Source organism: Phocoena sinus, chromosome 11, assembly GCF_008692025.1.
Source record: "Phocoena sinus isolate mPhoSin1 chromosome 11, mPhoSin1.pri, whole genome shotgun sequence".
Classification (NCBI taxonomy): domain Eukaryota; kingdom Metazoa; phylum Chordata; class Mammalia; order Artiodactyla; family Phocoenidae; genus Phocoena; species Phocoena sinus.
Genome location: NC_045773.1, coordinates 91,698,090 through 91,721,054, shown reverse-complemented (window position 1 = coordinate 91,721,054; position 22,965 = coordinate 91,698,090). Strand labels below are relative to the sequence as shown.

General features: G+C 43.7%; 1 protein-coding gene across 1 annotated transcript; it reads left to right on the top strand.

The window, feature by feature from the left end:
• Positions 1–2,506: 2,506 nt before the first annotated feature.
• Positions 2,507–22,737, top strand: MYLIP (myosin regulatory light chain interacting protein). The gene is given in 9 exon segments (XM_032649028.1): positions 2,507–2,801; positions 3,914–3,969; positions 3,971–3,992; positions 3,994–4,103; positions 15,436–15,621; positions 16,923–17,120; positions 17,623–17,787; positions 18,767–19,187; positions 20,965–22,737. Coding segments are annotated over 9 exon segments (1,335 nt in total). The 5' UTR covers positions 2,507–2,714; the 3' UTR covers positions 21,055–22,737.
• The last annotated feature ends 228 nt before the right edge of the window (positions 22,738–22,965 follow it).

Genomic DNA, 22,965 nt, shown 5'->3' with positions numbered 1-22,965 from the left:
TTTGGAGTTAGACCCAGCTGAGGCTTGAAACTGGCTCCAGGCGTTTCCTAGCATTACCAGACGGTGGGATCCTCTAGGAAGCAATTCTACTGTGGGCTTTCTATTCCCGAACCAGGTCTTTGAACATAATTCTGCTTTCTCACCCAGTAACCAGCAAATTCAGCCTTCTCATTCCTAACTAACCTGTCTCTCCATCCCTCTACTCAAGGAAAACATTAGGAAAGAAAGAGAAAGACAAGGAAGAGAGAGGTAGATTAGGGTCTCCCATTTCCTGTATATGCTAAGAGAAGCCAGTATTTCTTTTCTTCTTGGTCATGATGATTTCTGTCCCCTCCCCAAGTGCCGTTTTTTCCTATTTTTAGCATTGTTTTGTTTTAAGAAATCCTTCTCCTCTAAAGTCTTATCTGGTGGTTCAATTTCAAAACGAACTGGAATCTTTACCAACCATCCCATAGCCAAAGCATAATCTGGGTTTGTATTAAGAAATATCCCTGGTAAAATCCCAAATATTTGGTGTTTGGTTCTTTTGTTTTTTGATTTTTGTTCTTGGCCAATCAATATGTCTCCCTTTCCATTCATTCATGCCTAGTCCCTGCTGATTCTGTGAGCTCCCCAAATTCCCTTTTGCTTAAATTAGCCAACTTTTGGTTAGTCGTCGTTGGTTTAGCCAGCTTAGTCGCTCAATAAACAAAAATGTTAACCAATACACTTGGCCTCCATCTTGCCCCTCACCTCTTCTCCCGGATCTAAAATTTCTAGAGATTAAGCATAGATTAGATAACAATTATCCAAATGTTATCTCCCAGATAAATTTACCAGATCAGTAAACTGAAATTAAGTGAATGAGGAACAAGAGCTGATACAAGACGGGACTATTTCAGCAGCGCAATATCATGAGGTGTATTCTTAAAAGACACAAAGAAAGATGTGAGTGCGCATGCCCGTCTGCAACACTGGTGGTCAGGACTTGGTTTCGTTTTAGCCAGAGTCGGCTTTAGTGAAAGACTCTTGGAGGAGCCTAACCAGTAGTCTTCCGCTCTGATATCCTTCTTACTTCTTCAGAAATGAAGACAACCAGGACAGAGATAATTGGAACTTCGGGAAAGGGATAAGGACAGAGGTCAATAGGCCGGCAGGTGACGAGCTGACGTTACAGGTTTCCTTATATGTATCATGTACCGGGTCCATTCAAGTGCGTTTTGTTTTGTTTGCGGTACGCGGGCCTCTCACTGTTGTGGCCTCTCCTGTTGCGAGCACAGGCTCTGGACGCGCAGGCTCAGCGGCCATGCTCACGGAGCCCAGCCTCTCCGCGGCATGTGGGGATCTTCCCGCACCGGGGCACGAACCCGTGTCCCCTGCATCGGCAGGCGGACTCTCACCACTGCGCCACCAGGGAAGCCCTCGAGTTGCTTTTATGAACATTATCTCTGCTGCTCTTCCCGCAATGCTGGGGAAGGCGGGCAGAGATTGTGGTCTCCATCTGACTGCTGAAACACTGAGCGTGCAGAGAGATGAAGTCCGTTTTCATCGGTCCAAAGCTGAAACCCACATCTCTGGCTTCTCCTATAAGAAACCAGAGGTAGGCTGAGTACGCGTTGACTAAGAGAAACAAGTGGTAAATGAGGGAAGACTTGTAGACCTTCAATTATTATACTTTCTATTGAGATTCCGAGATGAAGTCCGTTACTCTGAAGGTGGGGATAACACCTGGTTTGCCTGAGAGAAGGGACTGGCATTGGAGAAGGTGCTCCATTAATGTTTAATGAAAATGAGCTAAGACGTGAGATAGGCCGGACAACCTGAGAGAGGGCCTTAGTGCCCGTACTGGGTTTTTGATTCTGCACAACGGGTAAATAGAAGCCTTTGGAGAGGTTTCATAGAGAAAGCACTAGGTCAAGCTCCCTGGCTTATTGAAAGACAGCAAAAACTTTTATTACTCATATTTTGTTTTCTCAATGACGAGTCCTAAACTAAAGAACAAAAATTCCGCCTTCCTACAGCCCACTGAGGCAAACCCCGGGAATCATCATTTTCTTTTCAGGCTTTGGGGTTGCACTCTTTGCTATCTGCTTTCACCACGACGACCACCCACCCCGCCCGCAAACGCGCTACTGGAGCGACCCAAGGCTTCTTCTGAAGAACAGCGGTAGCTTGAAGGCGTTTAATCCTGATATTCAAGCCCGACAGAAAGGCGACCCCACGTGGGAGCCCCGGGCGGTCGCTGGCTCCGAGCAGCGTCTCCCAGCAAGCAGAGTAGCAAGCGCGTTCCGGGGCCTCCCTCCTTGCGCAGCGCTCAGCCCCCTTGAGCTACCACTTCCCCGGCGGCTGGGGGACCTCAGCCGGCTCTGGGAGGTCGGGCGGCGGCCGAACGGCCGCTGCTATTGGCTGGGTTGGGCGGCGGCGGAGGGGCGGGGGGTCTCCGTGATTGCGGGGGCCCCAGCCGAAAGGGGCGGGGCCGCTATATCAGAGAAGTCCCCGCTGCGGCGCAGGCAGTCGGGCTGCTGGAGTGCGGCGCCGCCGCGGGAGTCGGAGTGCCAGCTGGCCGGCGGGCTGGAGAGGGGGGTGGCGGGAGAGGCGCGGCGGCTGCGGGTTGCAGGGCAGTGGTCTGCAGGGCTTCAGCCTCCCGAGGGCCAGCCTCGCCGAGCCCGGAACTGGGTCTGAACCCCGCGCACAGCAAAGACGAGGCGGCTGTGGCGGCAGCGGCGGCCCTAGCCATGCTGTGCTATGTGACGAGGCCGGACGCAGTGCTGATGGAGGTGGAGGTGGAGGCGAAAGCCAACGGCGAGGACTGCCTCAACCAGGTGAGGACCAGGGGCCAGGCGCGGGGTCCAGGCCGGTTCCCCGAGGCCGAGGGGCCTCGCTGTGGCGCCGGGACGCGCCGCTTGCCGGGGCCGGCGGCGCAGCGGCGGCGGCGGCGGGGTTAGTGCGCCCCAGGCGCCCCGGCCTGCGCCCCCTCCTCCACGAGGCCGGTGGGGCGCACGGGCCCCTTCGTGGCGTGCCGGGGGCGCGTGGTGGGGTGGGGGTGGAGGGCGCGGGGGACGCGCGGCGGGCCTGCCCCCCTCCCCCCCCAGCCCGGGACTTTCCCGGAAGAAGGAGGCCCAGCACACCTGCCTCAGGTGTGTGAATGATGCCTCCTGTCGGGTCCCCGCGGGGCCTGGCAGCGCCACCTGCGTCCCGGGATGAGGTGGCTGGAGGCGGTCGCAGGTCCCTCGGGTTGCTCGGCAGACAAGCAGTGCCCTTGTCTCTTGATGCTTCTCAAATGGAGCATTTCTTATGCACCTCCTTGCATCTCCCGATTCGCGGGGGACGAGAGGACGGTAGGTTTGGGTCGTGGACTCCTCGGTTGTCTTTAAGCACGCGTTTCCTTAGGAGTGAGGAGGAACGGTTCCAAACAGTGCATAGTGGTGTGGCAGAAAATTTGATCTCAGGTGAACGCTGTGCCCTCCAACCCCCTCGACCTGAGATGTTTGGAAAACCTCCCGCAAAGCTTAGCTGACACTTGTAGCGTGTTCCCTCAATGTGTTTGCTTTTTTTTGGAGTCCAGATGGTTAAAATTGTCCAGATAATAAGCTGCCAAATCAGCTGTGCAGATTGTGCTAGTGGAGGGAATTCCAGTGATTGGAATAAAAAGGAAAATACCCCGTGGATTCCTGTCCTCAGCCTTTCTGAAGGCTACATTTTGAGAACTGCTTTTGTGCCTCTATACTACATCTAGTGGTTTCGCGTCACTGGAGCCTTAGAACTCTGTTGTTTTAGCTGACAACAGAATTGTAACACCGTTGTTGAACTTTGTTTTTTTTTTTTTTTTTTTGAAAAAGAATAGGCAGGAATCTTAGACTCAGATGGAGCCTTTGGGTTTGCTTTGACCACATGGACCGCTCGCTCACCCACACTGCATTCATTTTTGTTTTAGGTGTGCAGGCGATTGGGAATTATAGAAGTTGATTATTTTGGACTGCAGTTTACGGTAGCAAGGTGAAAGTTTATGGCTAAAATCTGAGAAATCGGATCTCCCAGCAGATGGATGGGCTAGCCCCTTACCGGCTTAAACTGAGAGTCAAGTTCTTCGTGGAGCCTCATCTCATCTTACAGGAGCAGACTAGGTAAAGTGACGCTAAAATAAACCAATGTCAAATAGACCTTTGATTCCATCTAGGAAGGGCACACTGCACCTTCCCAGAGATGTTCACAGGCAAATTTGTTTTGATACAGAGTGAGTTGGTTATAACTTAGAAGTTTTCCATAGCACAGTTCTTTTGTTGAGGTGAAAAGAGAGCTGCATAGTTGGCCTGGGGTACATTTTCCACCTCTTCTGGTGTTTTTCTTATTTTTATAGGCAATGGGAGAGTAAGGTTGAATTCTTACAAACACTTGAGATCAGTGCCACAACGCAAAAAAATTTAAAAAAGAAAGAAAGAAAGAAAAAAGACCTAACTGACTTCATGATAGCGGCATCTACTGCCCGATAGTAACCTCTGTCTCAGCAGTGTTACTACAGGTCATTGCAGACTGCTCTAACAGAAAGCAGGAAACAGTTCCTCCTGGGTTACTTAAACTTGGTCAACTTCTTCAGCCTAGTGTCAAGTTACAGTATGTAGCAAAGAGCTCTGTCCGAATTTTAAAAGTTTTTTCAGTTTCTTGAACACTTAGAAAAACTCTTTTAAGGTCAGTAGTAATCTAACACTACCCCACAGGTAGTTTATACACGATTGTAGAGTTCAGATTGTTAAATTTATCTCTCTAGAAAGTCACCACTAGTGGTAGACAATTGGAGCGTGTGGTTTCCTTTTTTCAAACAGAAATGGATTCTCCCCTGGACTGGCTGTAATACTTTTCTCAAGGATGAGCCAAGCTAGGAAACTGGTGTTTAATATTACTGCGGAAATGCAGGAGACCTAAATCTTATAGTGGCATGTAAAAAAAAAAGAAAAAGGAAAATGACTACTTTTAAACACGGTAAACTTTGGATCTCAGTTCTAATGTTTTCATAATCCTTTGGATTGGAAATTTGCTGTGCACATAAAAATGTGAGCGTGAGAATTATGAGTAATGAGTGAGCCATATCCTTTAAGAGTTTTTAACATGTCATTGTTTTGGTTGTTTACCAAAGGACGTATAGACAACATATTTGAAATACTATTTATTTGAATTTGAAATCTCTCCTTTGCCTTTTTATGGAGCTTTAAATGTGAGAGACGTGTTCAAGTTTGTATCTGAGGGAAGCTAGTATTATTGAATCTTAGTGCTCCTGAAAATGTGTTGCAAAATATTCAAGTGATTTCAATATTTAAGGATGTTTTCGCTGTCTATATGAATCAGGATAGGTTGGGTTTTTTTTTTTTTTTAACATTAAAGCGGATTTGTGAGTGCTTCCACCTTTGCACTTCAGTGTGATAACTTGCAGTTGAGTAAGAGAAAATAATACATATATATATAAAACACCTTGGAATTTTCATTGTGTAGCTTTATCATTAATTGCAATTACTACAGGGCCTCCAGATTCAAATCTATTTTGATGACACAGACTTATTTTTTAAATCTGCAGAAACTTGGAGGACCAACATACATCATTTAAACAATGACTGAGGGACTTCCCTGGCGGTCCAGTGGTTAAGACTTCCTCTTTCCAATGCAGGGGGGTGCGGGTTTGATCCCTGGTTGGGGAGCTGAGATCCCACATGCTCGTGGCCAAAAAACCAAAACATAAAACAGAAGCAATATTGTAAAAACTTCAATAAAGACTTTAAAAAAATGGTCCAGATCAAATAATCTTAAAAAAAACCCAGTGGCTGCAGTCATAATATAATACATACATCTGTATTATAAATGCTTACAGATTTTACAATTTGCTACTAGTCTTTACCTGTGCTTTCTTGTAATAGAGTTAATAACTATTATCAGCTCCATTCTATTCATGCAAGAAATAGAGATATTTTATGAATTAGAATTGGAATCAAATTTCCTACTTTATTGACTGAATTGACTTTGACTCGAGATTCAAGTCTAATAGCACTCAAACATTGCACATACCTAGTTAGGCTAGGTAATTTTAATTGATTTTCATTCCTTTTGAAATTATACTGAAAATTCATGTGATTTTGACTTCTAAAATATTGGTGTATTTTACTTGTTTTTGTGGGGTTCTCTGAAATAGATACAGAATTTGAAGAAAATGCCACCTAAAGTTTATATAGCATTCTGCTGTAATAACTAGATGAAGTGCATTGTAACTAGCATTGTACCTTTTCATTAGGATCAGTAGTTGTGCTGTGTCGAATGTAGTTACGATTAGCATTGTGTTTATGTGCATGATACTACGGAACAGAAATACTTATTTTCCCTAATGTTATGTTATCAAGATAAAGCTGGTTGATAAACTTTTTTGATATTTAATCATTTGTTGTAAAATATTTATATAAAATGCCATGAAAATAAAATAGATGTGTTTACATGGTGAGTAAGCTCAGCTTTGCCAGTCCAGTTATGAGAGGTGATATTTTCCCAGCTCTTCATCAAGTCATGAAGTCAAGTCATAAGTCATTTCCATTTAATACGCAGAAAGTGTCTGGACAGTTTATTAAATGGTGCTGAAATATCCTAGCCAAGTTGTCTCTGTGGACAATTAAAGCAGCCTGCTCACAGTAGCTGGCCTGACTGGGGGCCAGTTAATATATTAGTTTGCATTAGATTAGGAAGGCTGCTGTGAGAATGACAGGCAGGAAGGCCCGTCTGTAAGAGCAGAGCTCTAGGGGCAAGGCAGAAGCCCCTGCGTTCTGGGTCCAGCTCAGCAGTCTGCCACCAGCATGTACAGCCTTCCAAAACTTGAGCCCAACTGAAAACCCCGAAAGAGATTCTTTAAATTCCTTCTAGCAGTAGACTTTTTTTTTTCTTGGCTTCTGCTTCCTCTCCATATTATTTTCCTAATGCTTTTCTAAATACATTTCTCTGAAGAGAGAAAAAATATATCCAATGTCTGCTTAGATTGGTAGATAGAGTTAGTCTGGCCTCTGATGTGGCCTCATTTTAGATTTGATTCTTTACCTGGATAATTATGTTTGCTCTGGATGGGGGATTCTGGAAAGTAACCAGAGAGTTTTGTTTAGACTCAGCTGGCACCTTTCAGAGATTGGCGACAGCAGGTGTTTTCAGCAGATGTTTGCCATGCTATGGATTAAAACGAAAAGTGAAATTAATATATTCCAGAAGTAAATCTGAAATCATAATCATCTTTGAAATTATTACCTTTCAAAGGCTTTCGGTTATTCACAGCAATTCAGACCAGATTTTGTCAACATTTTCAAAACCAGAGATTAGAGAATTATATGCTTCATCTTCAGGGATGGTAATTATACCATCCATTCCCAGTAAAATCTTTCTGTTTCTCCTTGACTGCCACATTTTAGCAGAGCTCTGTGTTCTTTGCTAGAGGCACCCTGCTTGGTTAAGACTTACCAACACCTGAATCCTCTATCCAGAAACCAATCCCAGTACAGGGGCTCCGTGAGTGCTGAACTACATGTTCATGGAAATGCTATAATCCTGAACGTTGCATCTCATTAGGACCTTAAAAGTCGCGAGCAGTGATGCGTTTGGCTTCAGACCCCAGCTCACTCATCACTCCCCGGGGAAGCCTTCTCCAGGCGTGCTCAGGAGACTAAACTCTCCCAAGACATCGTGTAGCTTTCCTTTATAGCATTTAATGAGTGTGTAACACTCCATTTACTTATGTGACAATTTGCTTATTGTCAGCCGCTCTAATAATCTAAAATTCCATTAAGCAAGGAGCTGATCAACCTTGTATACCCAGAATCTAGCAAGTGCTTGGTGTGTAAATATTTGTTGAATCAATGAATTAAGAACTTGGAAATAAAAAAAAATAGGGTTAACTGATACTGTGATAATATAAATTTTCTTATAGGTATTGAAATGTTTGCCAGTTTGCTTCTATAACCTGAAAAGTTTGAGAATGTCTAAAAGAATTCTCACCACTAAAAAATGTTTTGTAGTGATTTTTCTCAGTTAAGAATTTGCTCAGTGCTTGGCATTCTTTTGTTTGCTTGCTTCCTTCCTTCGCCCCCTCTACCTCATTCCAAGGCGTTTGTTCATTGTGGTTGTTCTTATCTAGAATGAACTACCACGCTGCTGGACCTTTTATGAAGTTCAGATAGTTTTCAAGCCGCAGGCTCACTTTATCTAATTTCACCCAATTTGTAGGTCCTGACTACTTATTAAACTCAAATTTTCCCTGTCTCTCAACAAATATTACTTAGACAAGTGAAAATCGAAGGAAGATGGCATCACTGAAACCCACAAAGCAAATGCCACATGCAAACTATAGGCAGGTGGGGGTGATAATCTCAAATCAGTACACCGCTGAATCACATTGACCCTAACCAGTGCCTGTAATCACATTCAAAGTCTTATAAAACATCATCACGCAATGAGAAGCCCATGTATCGCAGCGAAGTAGCACTCGCTCACCACAACTAGAGAAAAGCCGGCGCGCAGCAACGAAGACCCAACGCAGCCAAAAGTAAAATAAATAAAATAAATAAATTTAAAACAAAACACATTGTCACGATGGGAAAGGTTGATTACAGAATTTACCTTTGTGTGGTTCAGGATGGGTAAATTCCATAGGATGCATTGCAGGAGTGTCATGCTCTTCATGTCAACCACATGCCTAAGAGTGGAATGACACATTCTGTTTCTTTTTTGGTATGCCCAAATACAACATAGGCTCCAGGAAAGTAAAAAACGGTAAAGACAGACGTGTATATTATTTCCAAAGAAAGTATTAATTACATTTCTGAATTCTTATTTATCAAGTTTTTCTTTCTGTTCAGAGTATGGGATGTTTGTGGTGGTATATGGTTATTTTAGCCACAGACCGCCCGCCTGGGCCCCTTCAGTCTTTTTGTGAATTTCTGATACTTATATATCTGTATGAAATATCAGAGAACATTGAGAAATTGATTTTTATGTAACCAAAATGAACTGTTCATTTTGAATGTCATTATGAATAAAAATTTGAATATTAGATGAATGTCATAAATAAAATTTGAATATGTAAAAATTTGAATATTTACAAAGGGCAGATTCAGGGTGACCAGTGGGGTCAGGTTCCAGGTTTATTTATTCTCTGAGTCGTGTACCACTACAGCCCGATCCCAGACCTCTTCTGGACCTGATAGCCCTCCACGCTAATCTAAATGTTGAGAAAGAGATTGTAGTTAATGCTCTTAAACTACAAGATTGCCCGAACTGTTGTTTGCCTAGGGACAGCTATCTACTGTAAGTAATCATATTTTTTAGAAGTCCAGATTTTATGCTTCCAAGTGTTTTTCTGCTGTGAGTTGTAACTACTTTTGAACTTAGGAATTTCCCTCACCTGTACCCTCCTTATCTTTTAACTGCCTTGGAGCCTGAGGAGAAAGCAAATTTATCGGTGATTCCATTTTGCATTTTGGGCTTTGAGAAGGATTTCCTTAAACCTGAATAGAGACCTGACTGGTAATTATTGGCTGTGACAGGTTTGTCAATTGTAAGCCTTCCATGAAGTGTGGTAGATGTGATGGTTCATTTTACGTGTGGCTCTTCATTTGAATTCTGAACCTTGACCCTAGGGATTTTTACTGGTGTTATTTTTCTCAACCTCTTACTATGAAAAATTTCACATGTACGGATAAGTTGAAAATTTTTACAGTGAACACCCAATACCTAGATTCTACTATTAACAGTTTAATATACTTGCTTTATCACATATTTATCCATTTACTCATCCCTCTATCCATCCATCAGTCTATTTTTTCATGCTTTTCAAAATAAGTTGTGTGTGAGTACACATCTCCCTAAATACTTCAGTATGCGTATCACTAACTAGAACTCAGTATTTGCCTACAGTTCTTTTTTTTCTTTTGATTGATACAAGATTTATATATGATGAAATGCCTAAATCCTAATATACCACTTAATGAGTTTTGGCAAATGGATGTACCTGTTTAAACAAAACCCTTATCAACTATTAACCATCACTCCAGAAAGTTCTCTCATGCCTCTCTGCAGTCGTTCCCACCCCCCCCTTCCCTACCGCCACCCCACAACCAGGTTGTATGTTTTTCCAGCATAGTTTAGTGATGCCTGTTCTACTTCATGTCAGTGGAATCGCACAGTATGTACTCTTTTGTGTCCGGTTCCTTTTGTTCATCATACATTTTTCGAGACCCATCATCTTATTGTATACGTCAGCGGCTCGTTCCTGTTTATTGCTGGATAGTATTCCACTGTAGGAACGTGCTGCTGTTTGTTTATGCATACTCCTATGATGAATACCTGTTTTCCAGCTATCGTGAATAAAGCTGCTCTGAGCATTCAAGCACAAGTCTTTTGTAGACATGTGTTTTCATTTCTCTTGAGTAAATAAGAATGGAAGAGCTGGGTCCTAGAGGAGGTAATTGTTTAGCTTATAAGTAACTGCCGCATCTTTTCCTGAAGCAATTGTACCATTCTGTACTCCTGTCAGCAATGTACAGGGGACCAGTGCATCTACATCCCTGCCAGGTTTCAGGTGGGTTTATAGTGGTAGCACATTGTGGTTTTAATTTCTACCATCTCTGTTGATTAATAACACTTTCATGTGCTTATTGGCCTTTTGTACATCTTTTGCGAAGTATCTGTTCGTCACTGGCCCTTTTTTATTGAGTTGTTGTCTTTATTTTTGAGCTGCACAAATTCTTTATATATACTAGTCCTTTGTCAGATATATGTTTTAGAAGTGCATTTTTTTTTCCTGTGGTTTGCCTGTGTTTTGATGCCTTTTGATGAGTAGAAGTTTTTAACCTTGGTGAAGTCTCATTTATCCACTTTTTTCTTTTACGGTTTTTGCTGACTGCATCCTGAGGGGAACCTACCTCCAAGTCGTGAAGATACTATATCCTATGTTTAGTTCTAAAAGGGTTACAGTTGTAGCTTTTACATTTAGGCCTGTGATCTATCTTGAACTGATTTTTGTTTCACTGGAATTTAAGATACGAAACAAACCTATAGCAATTCTGTTGTGACTTGATAATTTTTAAATATAACTTGGCAGTTAGAGCTTGTGGTTTAATGACTCATTGGACTGAGGCGGGCATATGGGTGATCTCAGTGGGTGTCTCGCTCTGTGAGGGACAAACCAGCCATTACAAAGGAGGCCAAGTTCAGTCGGTCTCTTGGGAGAAATTCACTTCAGTTATTAGGACTGGAGACTTTTTAAAAATAGCTACTTAGCCATTTTCGAGATGTCTTAGATTAGTTACTTAATTTTGAGTTTAATAGTAAGTGTGGAGATAGTTGTTTTATATTTGTGTCATGAAAAGCTCTTCAAAATTATGTAACTGGGAAGATAACTGGAGGGCAGTAATTGAGAGTAACTGTGATGAGCAGATCAACAACTCCCGATTGGTTTGCAGAGAATTCTGCTTTGATTGTTAGATGATTTCTTTATGAGACAAGCCAGGGTTTAGAGGAGAGTGCTCTGATTACAGTTCTCAAAAGATATATGACCTAACTTTATTCCGTAAAGCTATGGAAAGGAGTTCATTTTAAACATAGAGGAAATCTGAAGTACAGACTCTGAAACAAAAATACATTAAGGGTATGCGACTCTTTTTAAAATTAAAATATGACATATCCTTATATTTATCCCCCCCCCCTTTTTTTAAGTCTTCTCTAATGCTGCAGCAAGTTTGAATTCATTAAATGCAAAGACATGAGTTAGCTAGAATGTTTCACTTTGGGGCTCCAAACCCCATCCATATATTGAAAGTGTATCCATTTTCTTAGTAACTGGGTAAAGCTTGAAGAGTCATGAATTTCAGGGTGCAACCAGAACAATGTTTAGAAAATGAGCTTATGTCTGTTAGGACATATTCATAGACATTTGCTTAAGACAAAGAAATCATTTTTTCCAAAGCCTTTCTTTCTGTTTATGATTCTAGCATGTAGCCTAAATTGAATTAGATAGGCCAACCACTTTTTATCTTTAGTTAAAAAAAAAACCACTGCAGGCCTGACTTCTTTGACCACATCTGCTCATTTTGATATTATTGGTAACTTTTAACCACTTTACGAAATGGGAGGTGTGTGGGGTGGGGGGAAATCCATGAGCCAGACAGTTACAGGCCAGATGGTTGGAGAGAAAATAATAGGAGAAAATACTTGACTGAAAACCACCCCTAATTATTGAGCCATCACTGGATTCCGTGTGGAAATGTTTCTGCATGCTCTGCCATTCTCCCTCTTCGAAAGACCACATTAAATAGAGTCTGCAGATGGCCTGCCACCGCTGTGACCTTTGCTGTCACTGCTGCACGTGCCCTTCTCCTGGAGAGCATAAACTTATCACCCAAGAGCCAGTTTGTAGCCAGAGTTATTTTGATAGGATACATTCCTTGACACCAAAAGGCTGTACCTTCCATCGAAACAGGAGCCATCAGATATATTCACCCTGGGACCCCGGCATAGGGCTTGGCACAGTGGCGATGCGTGGCAGATTTGTTGACTTGAAATGAAAAGGTTGCTTTATAGCCATGAAACGGCAAAATGCAGGAAGGGCCTTACCAGAAAGTTTCTGTAAATGATAAGGAGGAGGATTTTTGTACTCACAGCGTATCGACCGCAATGCAGCCGAGAATGTGGAGTATGTTGAAAAGGCTATTGTCCCCCACCTCCTTTTGAAAAATTCTGACTCCCAGACCGAGGAAGGATCACATTACTCTCAGGCTGCTGACCACCTGTTAACATTTTGTTACTGCTGCTGCTTTGCTTTTGATTTTGACAGCTGTCTGTCCAGAAGTCGGTCCTGGATAGTTTGGAAAAGGAAATTGGATCAATTTTGAAACTCTTCTTTTGCAGGCTAAACTAGCCTCTAACTTAATACTTAGGAAATAAGTTGAGAAACATTTTCACATAAGCAGTAATTAAATCGAGAAGACTTAGTTTGGGTGATACCCTTAAAATCTTTCAGCACATACTTTCTTCTTTAATGGAAGTATGTATTTAAGTTTTTGTCTACTAACATGTCCACTGATGAATGCAGAGACAGTGGCACCTTAATCAAGATGACGTTTACCGAACAGTCCTCTAAAAAGCTTTCTGAGGGCTGAAGCAGTGTTGTGACACCAGGATTTTAAGGGACGGCTAGACCTCAGTCCTCAGATAGCTATTTTAAAACAAGTTATTTTTGTAGTTATTTCTTTGCCCCAGTAAGGACCCCCTTCTCAGTTTAGCAGTATGTCAGAAATACTTTAAAGACAAGCAGATGTTTGGGTTAATAAAAACCATGCTTATCTTCCTCCAGTGCTATTATGCATTCTTCACTGTGATTTCTTCATAGGGGGCTTTGAATAAAGAAAAAACTGCAGTGTTTGGCAGAGTCTGATAATTTTAAACATTTCTTTATCATTATAGAAGGCACAAAATGTTGAATTTAAACATTTCTTCAAGGAGGATTAAATGGCTCTTGTCAGCCTGAAGTTTTGAGACTCTCATCAGAGCCCCTCCTTGTATTTCTAGCCTCAAGTTCCCTTGCCTCCTTCTTTTTGCATTGTTCACGTTATCCCTTCTACCTGGATGTCAGACACAAGGCTAGCATATAAATAAAAGCATCTCGAGGACTGGAATAAGGGTTTCCAGCTGAAGGGGGGGAATTTAGGAACCCTGTTCAGAGCTTTACAATGATGATCATTATTCATTTGTTAACAGAAGGAATAGTATGGCATTGCAGCATGTTTGAGAGGCTGTATTGAGTCATCCAAGGAAGGTTATACATTTGCCAGAGGCAGATTTCATAATCCAGGCCAGTGTGCCTATGACAGTTCAGATACTCTGTTCAGAATCTTAGGCAACACGGATTGGCAGGCAACAATATCTGAAGTTTTCCAGGATTTCTAATTCTCACATACCTTTCGGTAAATGTAGAATACAGTGTTGTATACAATTAGGACAGGCTCAGATGGAATGAAACCAGGATGGGAATATAAACTAGTTGCAGACCACGTGTAGTTTTACGTACATTTATAGAACTCTCTGATGTCAGAGGCACTTATGAAGTCAGCTCAGGTGCAGCTAAATACTAGAAGTTAGAACACGTCAAATATAATAGAGGAATAGATAGTTTGCATGTGATATAGACAAAAGGGTATCCAAATGAGGGGACAGGAGGAGTGGCCTTCAGGACAGAGGGAACAGCAAGACCAGAGACGTGGGGGCGTGAATGTACTTGGTTTTTCCAGAAGGAGGAATTGTCCCTTTCCTGGGACATAGTGGCTGGAGGGAATGACAGGAGATGTGGCTGGAAATCTGGGGCCAGATGTGGAGAACCCTGGGTTCATGCTGACCGTGTGCTTCCTTGGCAAACAATGGGGATCCCTTGAAGGATTCTGAGCGGAGAAATGGCAAGTTTATATCAGAGGCAAGCAGCTTGGAAGATGGATTCACAGAGTCTAGCAGAGAGATCAGCTTAGAGGATATTGTAAATTCTCTGACAGTTGAGAGCTACAAGTACGATAGAGGAGGTAAAAATGGGAAAAATGGAACTGGATTTAAAGAGTTTTCAGAGACAGAAGGAAGATGAAGAGTCAAAAGTGAGTCTGTGGTAAAAATAACAAATCAATCTCTGGTTTCCACTGGGAGAAAAAGTGGGTTTGGGAAGAAAGTTTGGCTTTGAAGAAGGTGAAATTGGGATACTGAAGACCATCCAGTGGAGAAGCCTGTTAGCGCTTGGATATTTGAATATGATCCTTAGGAGAAGTTGGGGTTAAAACTAGAGATTTGGGGCTTCCCTGGTGGCGCAGTGGTTGAGAGTACGCCTGCTGATGCAGGGGACGCGGGTTCGTGCCCCGGTCCGGGAAGACCCCACATGCCACGGAGCGGCTGGGCCCATGAGCCATGGCCGCTGAGCCTGCGCATCCGGAGCCTGTGCTCTGCAACTGGAGAGGCCACAACAGTGAGAGGCCTGCGTACTGCAAACAAACAAACAAACAAAAAAAAAAACCCAGAGATTTGAGGGTCATTTGAATAAAGGTGAGGCTCGTAAGATAATAATTACAGGTCAAGATAAAGTTTTTCTGATTAAGATCATTTTTTTTAAATAGTGTAATGCAGAAACATGTATATAATTATTTTACATTTTGTAACTTGAATGTTACTGAACTTGTCATAGTTAGACTTGTTTTGTTTGGGTTAAGACTTTTTGTTTCAGAGAAACTTAATCCTTAGACTTAATTTGCCTTACTACTCATGATAAAAAAGGGTCTGTAACTGTAAGCATTTTTAAGGTAGCCTTCTTCCTTGCTCTCTTTTCCTTACTTAAATGGGATTATGAAGTTGCTAAGCGGTTGGGTCCGATACCAAGTTAGTCCCTCAGCATAACCTCACTCTCACATTGCTTTGCAGGCATATCTTTTTCTTGCATATCAAGGAGGCCCTCCTGGCAGGCCACCTCCAGTGTTCACCAGAGCAAGCAGTGGAACTCAGTGCCCTCCTGGCCCAGACCAAGTTTGGCGACTATAACCAGAACACAGCCAAGTACAGCTATGAAGAGCTGTGTGCCAAGGAGCTCTCCAGTGCCACCTTGAACAGGTGAGGCTGCAGTTCACGCTCATGTTTATTGTCATAGATCTAGCAAATTTATAAGAATTTCCAGAAGAAAATCAAACCTTGATAAATACAGGTAATTTGTGAGGTTGAGACTAGACCATTGCCCAATATAACCAACTATTTTCAAGAGATTCTTAGCCTTTTCTTTGAGAAACTTACAAACACAAAACATAATCCACACAAATAAATGCCCTTATACAGAATACTATATAACAGGAATTGTAAAATCTCTGACCTTTTAAGAATGCGTATCTCTTAAAAAGTCTGTCATGTTTATCGGCATTTTCTTCATCCCAGCAAGGATTAAACCAAGAGACCTAACAAAGATGTCTTAATTATCTATTCCTGGGTAACAGGGTTGCCCCCCCCTAAACTTAGTGGCTTAAAAAACAAAATCATCTCACAGTTCTCTGGGTCAGGAATCTGGCCGTGGCCCGGTTGGGTTCTCTGGCTCCAGATCTTTGAGGAGGCTGCAGTCAAGCTGCTGGGGGGGTTCAGTCTCATCTGAAGGCTCACACGAGGGAGGGATCTGCTTCCAGTTTGGCTCAGGTGACTTGTTGGCTGGCCTGTGCCTTCACCACGGCGGCCTCTTCGGTGGTAGGGGGGGGGCTGTTTGATAACGTGGGGACTGGCTTCCCCAAGGACGAGCAGTTGAGTCAGAGCAAGAGCAAACACCCAAGACGGATTCAAAGTCTCTTTATAACTTAATCTCAGAAGTGAGTGACAGCACATCACTTTGGCCATATTCTGTACATTAGAAGCAAGTCATTACTCCAGCGTACACTCAAGGAAGTTACAGGAGGGCATGGATACCAGGAGGTGGGGACCTTTAAGGACGGTATTGGAGGCTGTCTGCCCCAATAGGTAAAATAGATCCTGCATTTTTCAGTTGCAAATGACCTAATCAATCCCATATAATGCTATATTGTAATGAAACTTAGAAAGCAAATCTAGACAAATGGCATGAGACATTGCTACGTATAAATTTCTTATGTATATTTTTAGAGATTTTCCATAGTTCTTTTAATTCATCCCCGTCTGGCATCCCCAGTAGTTTTTTCTCCTAATGATTTAATAGTTGAGATCTTGAACAGTGTCTTAAAAGCATTTTACAATAAGTTTGCTAAATAAATGAAATATCAGTAGTATATAGCTTTGAGTTTTTGTGATTCGTAAATGACAGTGTCAGTATAATTCACTAGTAAAAATGATACCGATTTATCTCTGAAGACTACATCAGTTAATCTCTCTGTATGCCTCTCTGCCCTTTTGGTGTCTTGCAGCATTGTGGCAAAGCATAAGGAGTTGGAGGGGACCAGCCAGACTTCGGCTGAATACCAGGTTTTGCAGATTGTGTCTGCAATGGAAAACTACGGCACAGAATGGCACTCTGTGAGGGACAGCGAAGGGCAGAAACTCCTCATTGGGGTTGGACCTGAAGGAATCTCAATTTGTAAAGATGACTTCAGCCCAATTAATAGGTAACCCAAGTCTTAAATTTTTGTTTAGACCTACGTGTGTATGTACTTTTGTAGCTCTGATGGTGAAAATAGGAAATGGAGAGGGATTTACTAGACAGTCATCCTTTAGGAATAATGTGTTTCATTTTGGGTAGGTACATTCATTTTATTCAGGCCTTGATAACCATTCCAATATATTTTTTTAAATATAGGCTCAAGTGTACCGATGTGACAGAGTTAATATTTTTCACATGTCATCCACGGCTATAAAAATCTCATTTCACACACACACTCACATCACACACACACTCAACACTCACACTCACTCCAAAACTTGCGCCAGTACTCCTCTCCAGCTCTTTTCAAAGAGCCTTCATACCTAGGGAGCAGGGTGCCTATCTGATGGTCCCAGGCAGAGCGTCTGGCTTTATGGCTGGGCCCTGAGCACGTGGGAACCCTCAGAAGCACACACACGGTGACCCGTCTCCCTGGGCTTGCTCACTTTTCTCTTCCCACATTTCAGGATCGCTTACCCTGTCGTGCAGATGGCTACCCAGTCAGGGAAGAACGTGTACCTCACCATCACCAAGGGGTCTGGGAACAGCATCGTGCTCTTGTTCAAGATGATCAGCACCCGGGCGGCCAGCGGGCTCTACCGAGCCATCACCGAGACGCATGCTTTTTACAGGCACGTACCCCTGTGCGCCCCGTAACCCCAGCGTCTGCCACAATGCTGAGATTTCCAGGTGACAGCAAGGCTCCTATGGTTCCTGGTATCACTGTGTCCGTGAACCTTGTATAGAGCTTAAGAAATCGGTTGTCTTCGAACCCTTCATTTCTACCATAGCAGTGGGGTCCTTCTCAACATCATCCTGCTTTTCCCTCAGGGTGTGTGTGTATGTGTGTGTGTGTGTGTGTGTGTGTGTGTGTGTGACTGAGTGACACAGAGAGAGAGAGAGAGAGAGATGCATGGATTCGCTCTACTGCTTATCTCTTAGCCCTTTCCTCAGAGCTCCCCCTCCCTGAGGTGACTGAGCGGTGGGGCCTGTTCAGCCGCTGCTTTTGCCCTTTTCCCGCAGGATGACCCGAGTCATCTTTCCTTCCTGGGAGAGCTGCTACCCTGAATCCTCAGTGTGTAATGACGATGTCTCGATAACTGTATTGATAGCCTTATTTCCAAGGGTGCTTTAAAGTAGACTTGTGATTTGACTCAAATACTTGGAAAGTTTTTTAAAAGCTAAGAAGTTTAATTGGCAGGCAACCAACCCTTTTTTTATGTTAAAGTAGACACACACATTGTGGAGCAGAATGGAAAATTTGTAGCAATTTTTAACATAAAACCAAGACTACAAAGAAGAATTTCCTTTTTCTTGCCATAAGCTGCTTTGGACTGTAGTTCTGTCCCTGGAGGTGGAGGTGCCCTCTGGTTTACAGCAGCTGCCTGATCAGGCCTCCTTCCTTTGGAGACACTTGAGAAGCACAGAGGTAGAATCATTGAAATACGTAACACCTATGAAACTGGAAGAATTCATTTTCAAGCACACAAACAAGAATATTTAATGTCTGCTCCCATGAGCATCATTATTCACAGCAGTGTTTAAGGTCTGGCTCGTGGGGACGCCCAGGCCTGTCAGTACTGAGGTTGAGTATTCTATCTCTGTCCGTAGGTGCGACACGGTGACCAGTGCCGTCATGATGCAGTACAGCCGAGACCTGAAGGGCCATTTGGCTTCTCTGTTTCTGAACGAAAACATCAACCTGGGCAAGAAGTATGTCTTCGATATTAAAAGAACCTCCAAGGAGGCGTATGACCACGCCAGGAGGGCTCTGTACAACGCGGGTGTGCTGGATCTCGTGCCGAGAAGCGACCCCAGCCCTCCAAACTCTCCCCTGAAGTCCTCGGAGAGCAGCATGAGCTGCAGCAGCTGCGAGGGCCTTGGCTGCCAGCAGACCCGGGCCCTCCAGGAGAAGCTGCGCAAGCTCAAGGAGGCCATGCTGTGCGTGCTGTGCTGCGAGGGTGAGATCAACTCAGCCTTCTGCCCCTGCGGCCACACTGTGTGCTGCGAGGGCTGCGCCACCCAGCTCCAGGTGAGGATCTTCCCGGCTCCAGGTGAGGGGGCGTTTCCAGCTCCAGGTGAGGTTCCTCTTGGCTCCAGGTGAGGGTCCTTCCGCCTCCAGACGAGGGGATGTTTCCAGCTCCAGGTGAGGGGGCATTTCTAGCTCCAGGTGAGGGTCCTCCCAGTTCCAGGTGAGGGTCCCCCGGCTCCAGGTGGGGGGGGTCCTCCTGGCTCCAGGTGAGGGGACGTTTCCAGGTCCAGGTGAGATTCCTCCTGGTTCCAGGTGAGGGTCCTTCCACCTCCAGATGAGGGGATGTTTCCAGCTCCAGGTGAGGGGGCATTTCTAGCTCCAAGTGAGGGTCCTCCCAGCTCCAGCTGAGGGTCCCCCGGCTCCAGGTGAGAGGGCGTTTTCCAGCTCCAGGTGAAGGGGCATTTCCAGTTCCAGATGAGGGTTCTCCCGGCTCCAGGTGAGGGGTCAGCCGGCTGGCATGGGCCAGGTGCTGACTTGTGGAGGCACAGATGGAGACTGTCCATCTCCATCCAGAGGGTCTTTGTATCTGTGACTTGGAAGGTGTTGCCCTTTGGAAACAGTTTGGATTAGCACACTCCTTTCAACAATGTAATTACTAAATCACAGGCTTCTTTCAAGTCCTGGATATGAGGTTCAGATTCACAAGGTACCACATCTAGTTAGTGGCTGAGCCGGGCAGTGGAATCCAGGCCTCCTGGGGGCTGGTCACCTCCTCCTCTTCCCTTTCATGTTGTCTCTGCTTCTTGACACATCGGAGGATGGTCTTTTTTGCTTACTTGTATTATTTGGGAAAGAATTCTTAGAGTTTTGAGTGATAGTTAACTCTCAGTTATCCGTGGGTGGGTTGTCGCCTAATTTTTTGTGATTAATTTCCTTTTAGTACTGCCTATGCCTCCAAGGTCCCCTTGGATTAGCTCTCACTTAGCAAGTCAAACTAATTTTAATATTAGTAGAAAAAATAAAAGCACCTCTTACATAGTATCTTTTTCTTTCTTGCACCTTGCATTTCCTTTTACAATATTTTCAATTTGTTTTCATTTCCCAGAACTGTTGGCTGTCACTGTGATTTTACATAAAATTAGCCCTAAATGACATCTAGTCCCTCGGAAGCTGCTAATTTCAGAACTATTTTTAGGGCTACATATGAGCCAAGAGGATGCCCATGTCCTTCCTTAGAGTAGATCACGCTCCTAAGACGAGTTATTTCCCCAGCAGTGGTCGTGGATTTTCCTTTTTCATCCACATAGTCTGATTCTCATGCCTACGGCTCCCCGTGTGGCTGAGGAAGGGACATGCTTGCTGAGAGGCCAGCCAGGGATGTGGAGCTGTGACCTGTGACTAGGAGCGGCCGTGCTCACCGGCCCCGTGGCATCCCCCCGTGATGCACCCTGAGCCAGCTGAGCCAAGGACACAGTCTCCGGGAGGGTCTCCTGCATCCCTGCCTGAGACTTCATAATCAGCCCATGTAGGGACCACAGCCTCATTGCACAGCAAGAAGTCTTCAATAATCACTTTACTCACAGTGCCTTAAGAGTTTGACTGAAAACCTGATTAATTTCATTCATTTATACTTTTTCCTAGTATTTATTTTTAATCCTTTGTCAGGTATAAAATGTCAGACTTGTTAGAAAGCAAAGAGCCCTCCCAGTGGAAAGCTAGAAATAATTGTGACCACAACGTATTTAGACAAAGCACTGTAACAGGTACCATGGGTGAACACTGAAGACACAGACCCTTGGAAGTGTCCTAACCCATACTGTCGGCTTCTCTTTTCCAGTCCTGTCCTGTCTGCAGGTCACGGGTGGACCACGTCCAGCACGTCTACCTGCCGACCCACACCAGTCTTCTCAACCTGACTGTGATCTGATCTGCTGTGCACTTACTGGACATGCCATGTCTCCATGAACTGCACTGGTATAAACTATAAACATGATAGATTGTGGAGAGAATAAATACTCCAGCGCCCATCTGCCACGCAACGTTTAGGGGGAAAAAAAAAAGGAAGACTAGAAACAGTATGACTACTCCTTACCGCCAAAATGTACCATGCGTAGAATCAGCACCTCCGGGTTGGTGACCAGGAAGAGCTCTGGGACCCAGACACGTTCCTTGGACTTTTTTCTTTTTATGATCAAGTAAAGAAATCAGGAAGATCTTTGACGTCAGTTAAGTGGCAGCATAGCCAAAAGTGAGTACCTTTTAGAAAATGATGTTTAAGTCTCCTTAACGTATCCCAAGGTAAGTTTCCTACTTGCAGCCAATTTTGTAAGGATTCATTTTAAGGATTTACTTGGTTCTTTTTGTACGGGTCACAGAGCTCTGGACATTTTTAATAGGAAAATTTTTCTTAAAGAGATAGTTGTCATTTTAATGTCATTTCTGTTTTTCTAACTTGTTCAAGAAAGATTGGGAGGCAAACATATTTAAAAATCGATTTGGGGACTTTTTTTTTTTTTTCCCATACACGGGCCTCTCACTGCTGCGGCCCCTCCCGTTGCGGAGCACAGCTCTGGATGCGCAGGCCCAGCGGCCATGGCCCACGGGCCCAGCAGCCCTGCAGCATGCGGGATCCTCCCGGATCGGGGCACAAACCCACGTCCCCTGCATCAGCAGGCAGACCCTCAACCACTGCACCACCAGGGAAGCCCGATTCGGGGACTTTTTTAAAGTGGACACAAAGTTGTCAGATTTAAACCAGTCTAACCAGTGGAAAATAGATCCCTCCACATGGATGGTGTCCTATTCTTTTCCCCTCTCCTTACCCTGTCCCCAAGCCTTTCAATTATAAAATGCTACCAGTCTGGTTAGACGATTTCTGTGGAGTAGTCAGCACTCCTTGGGCCTCTTGAGTTGGTGGAATATTTTAAGATTGAAAAGGGAGCGCATGTTCCTTGGAAGGAAGAGCATTGCTCGCTGAGATGAAGCTTCGCCATGTACAAAGCAGGAGTCGTTCGTGAGTTCTCCGATGCACCCTGCTCCAGCTTCAGCCAGTGGGGTTGCTTTTGCTTGAGCCATCAAGCCTTTTACAGCCTTATAGTAGGTATCCTAGATATCGTAAGCTTTTTTTTGGTAGTAAATGCTTAAGTATTAACTTTTTTTGTCCCTCTATATGTTTTAGAGGGGTTTCGGGGGATTTTTGTTTCTATATTCTTAATCATGTTTTCCACTCCCACTTGGGCATTTTGGAACCTGGTCAGCTTGTTGGTTTTCTAGGATGTCTGGAACCTGGATGACCTTATTGGGTGCAATACTAGCTAAGTTAAAGCTAGAAACCTACACTGTCACTTTACTGAGATTTCTGAGTATACTTTTCATATTGCCTTAATGTAGCAGTAATGTGTTTATGCATTTGTTTCTTTGCACAGACATTTTGTCAGATATTAAAACTCTACTTTTTTATGGCACATATTAGCATATAAGCCTTTATTCCAAGAGGTATTTATTTTTTCACTTGTAAAAAAATAATGTTTCACATATAAAGAACTCTGTTATATCTTAAAGGATTTCTGTCTTTTATATTCAGGATAATAAAGATGTTAAAGCAAACACGGGTGTTTGTATCTTCACAGTTATTGTCATTTAAGTCAGATTTTATTCATTTAATAGAGCATGGATAACGTCATGGTTGGTATCTAATGTGGTCCTTCGTGGAAAGTTTGAAAATGTTTAAGGTATTGGCTCTAATCAAGGAGACTATTTACCCAGTTACTCATTCAGCTATGTTTTCTGGTTTATAGGATTGGAATGCAGGTGAAAATAGGGTAATATACACAAGCAG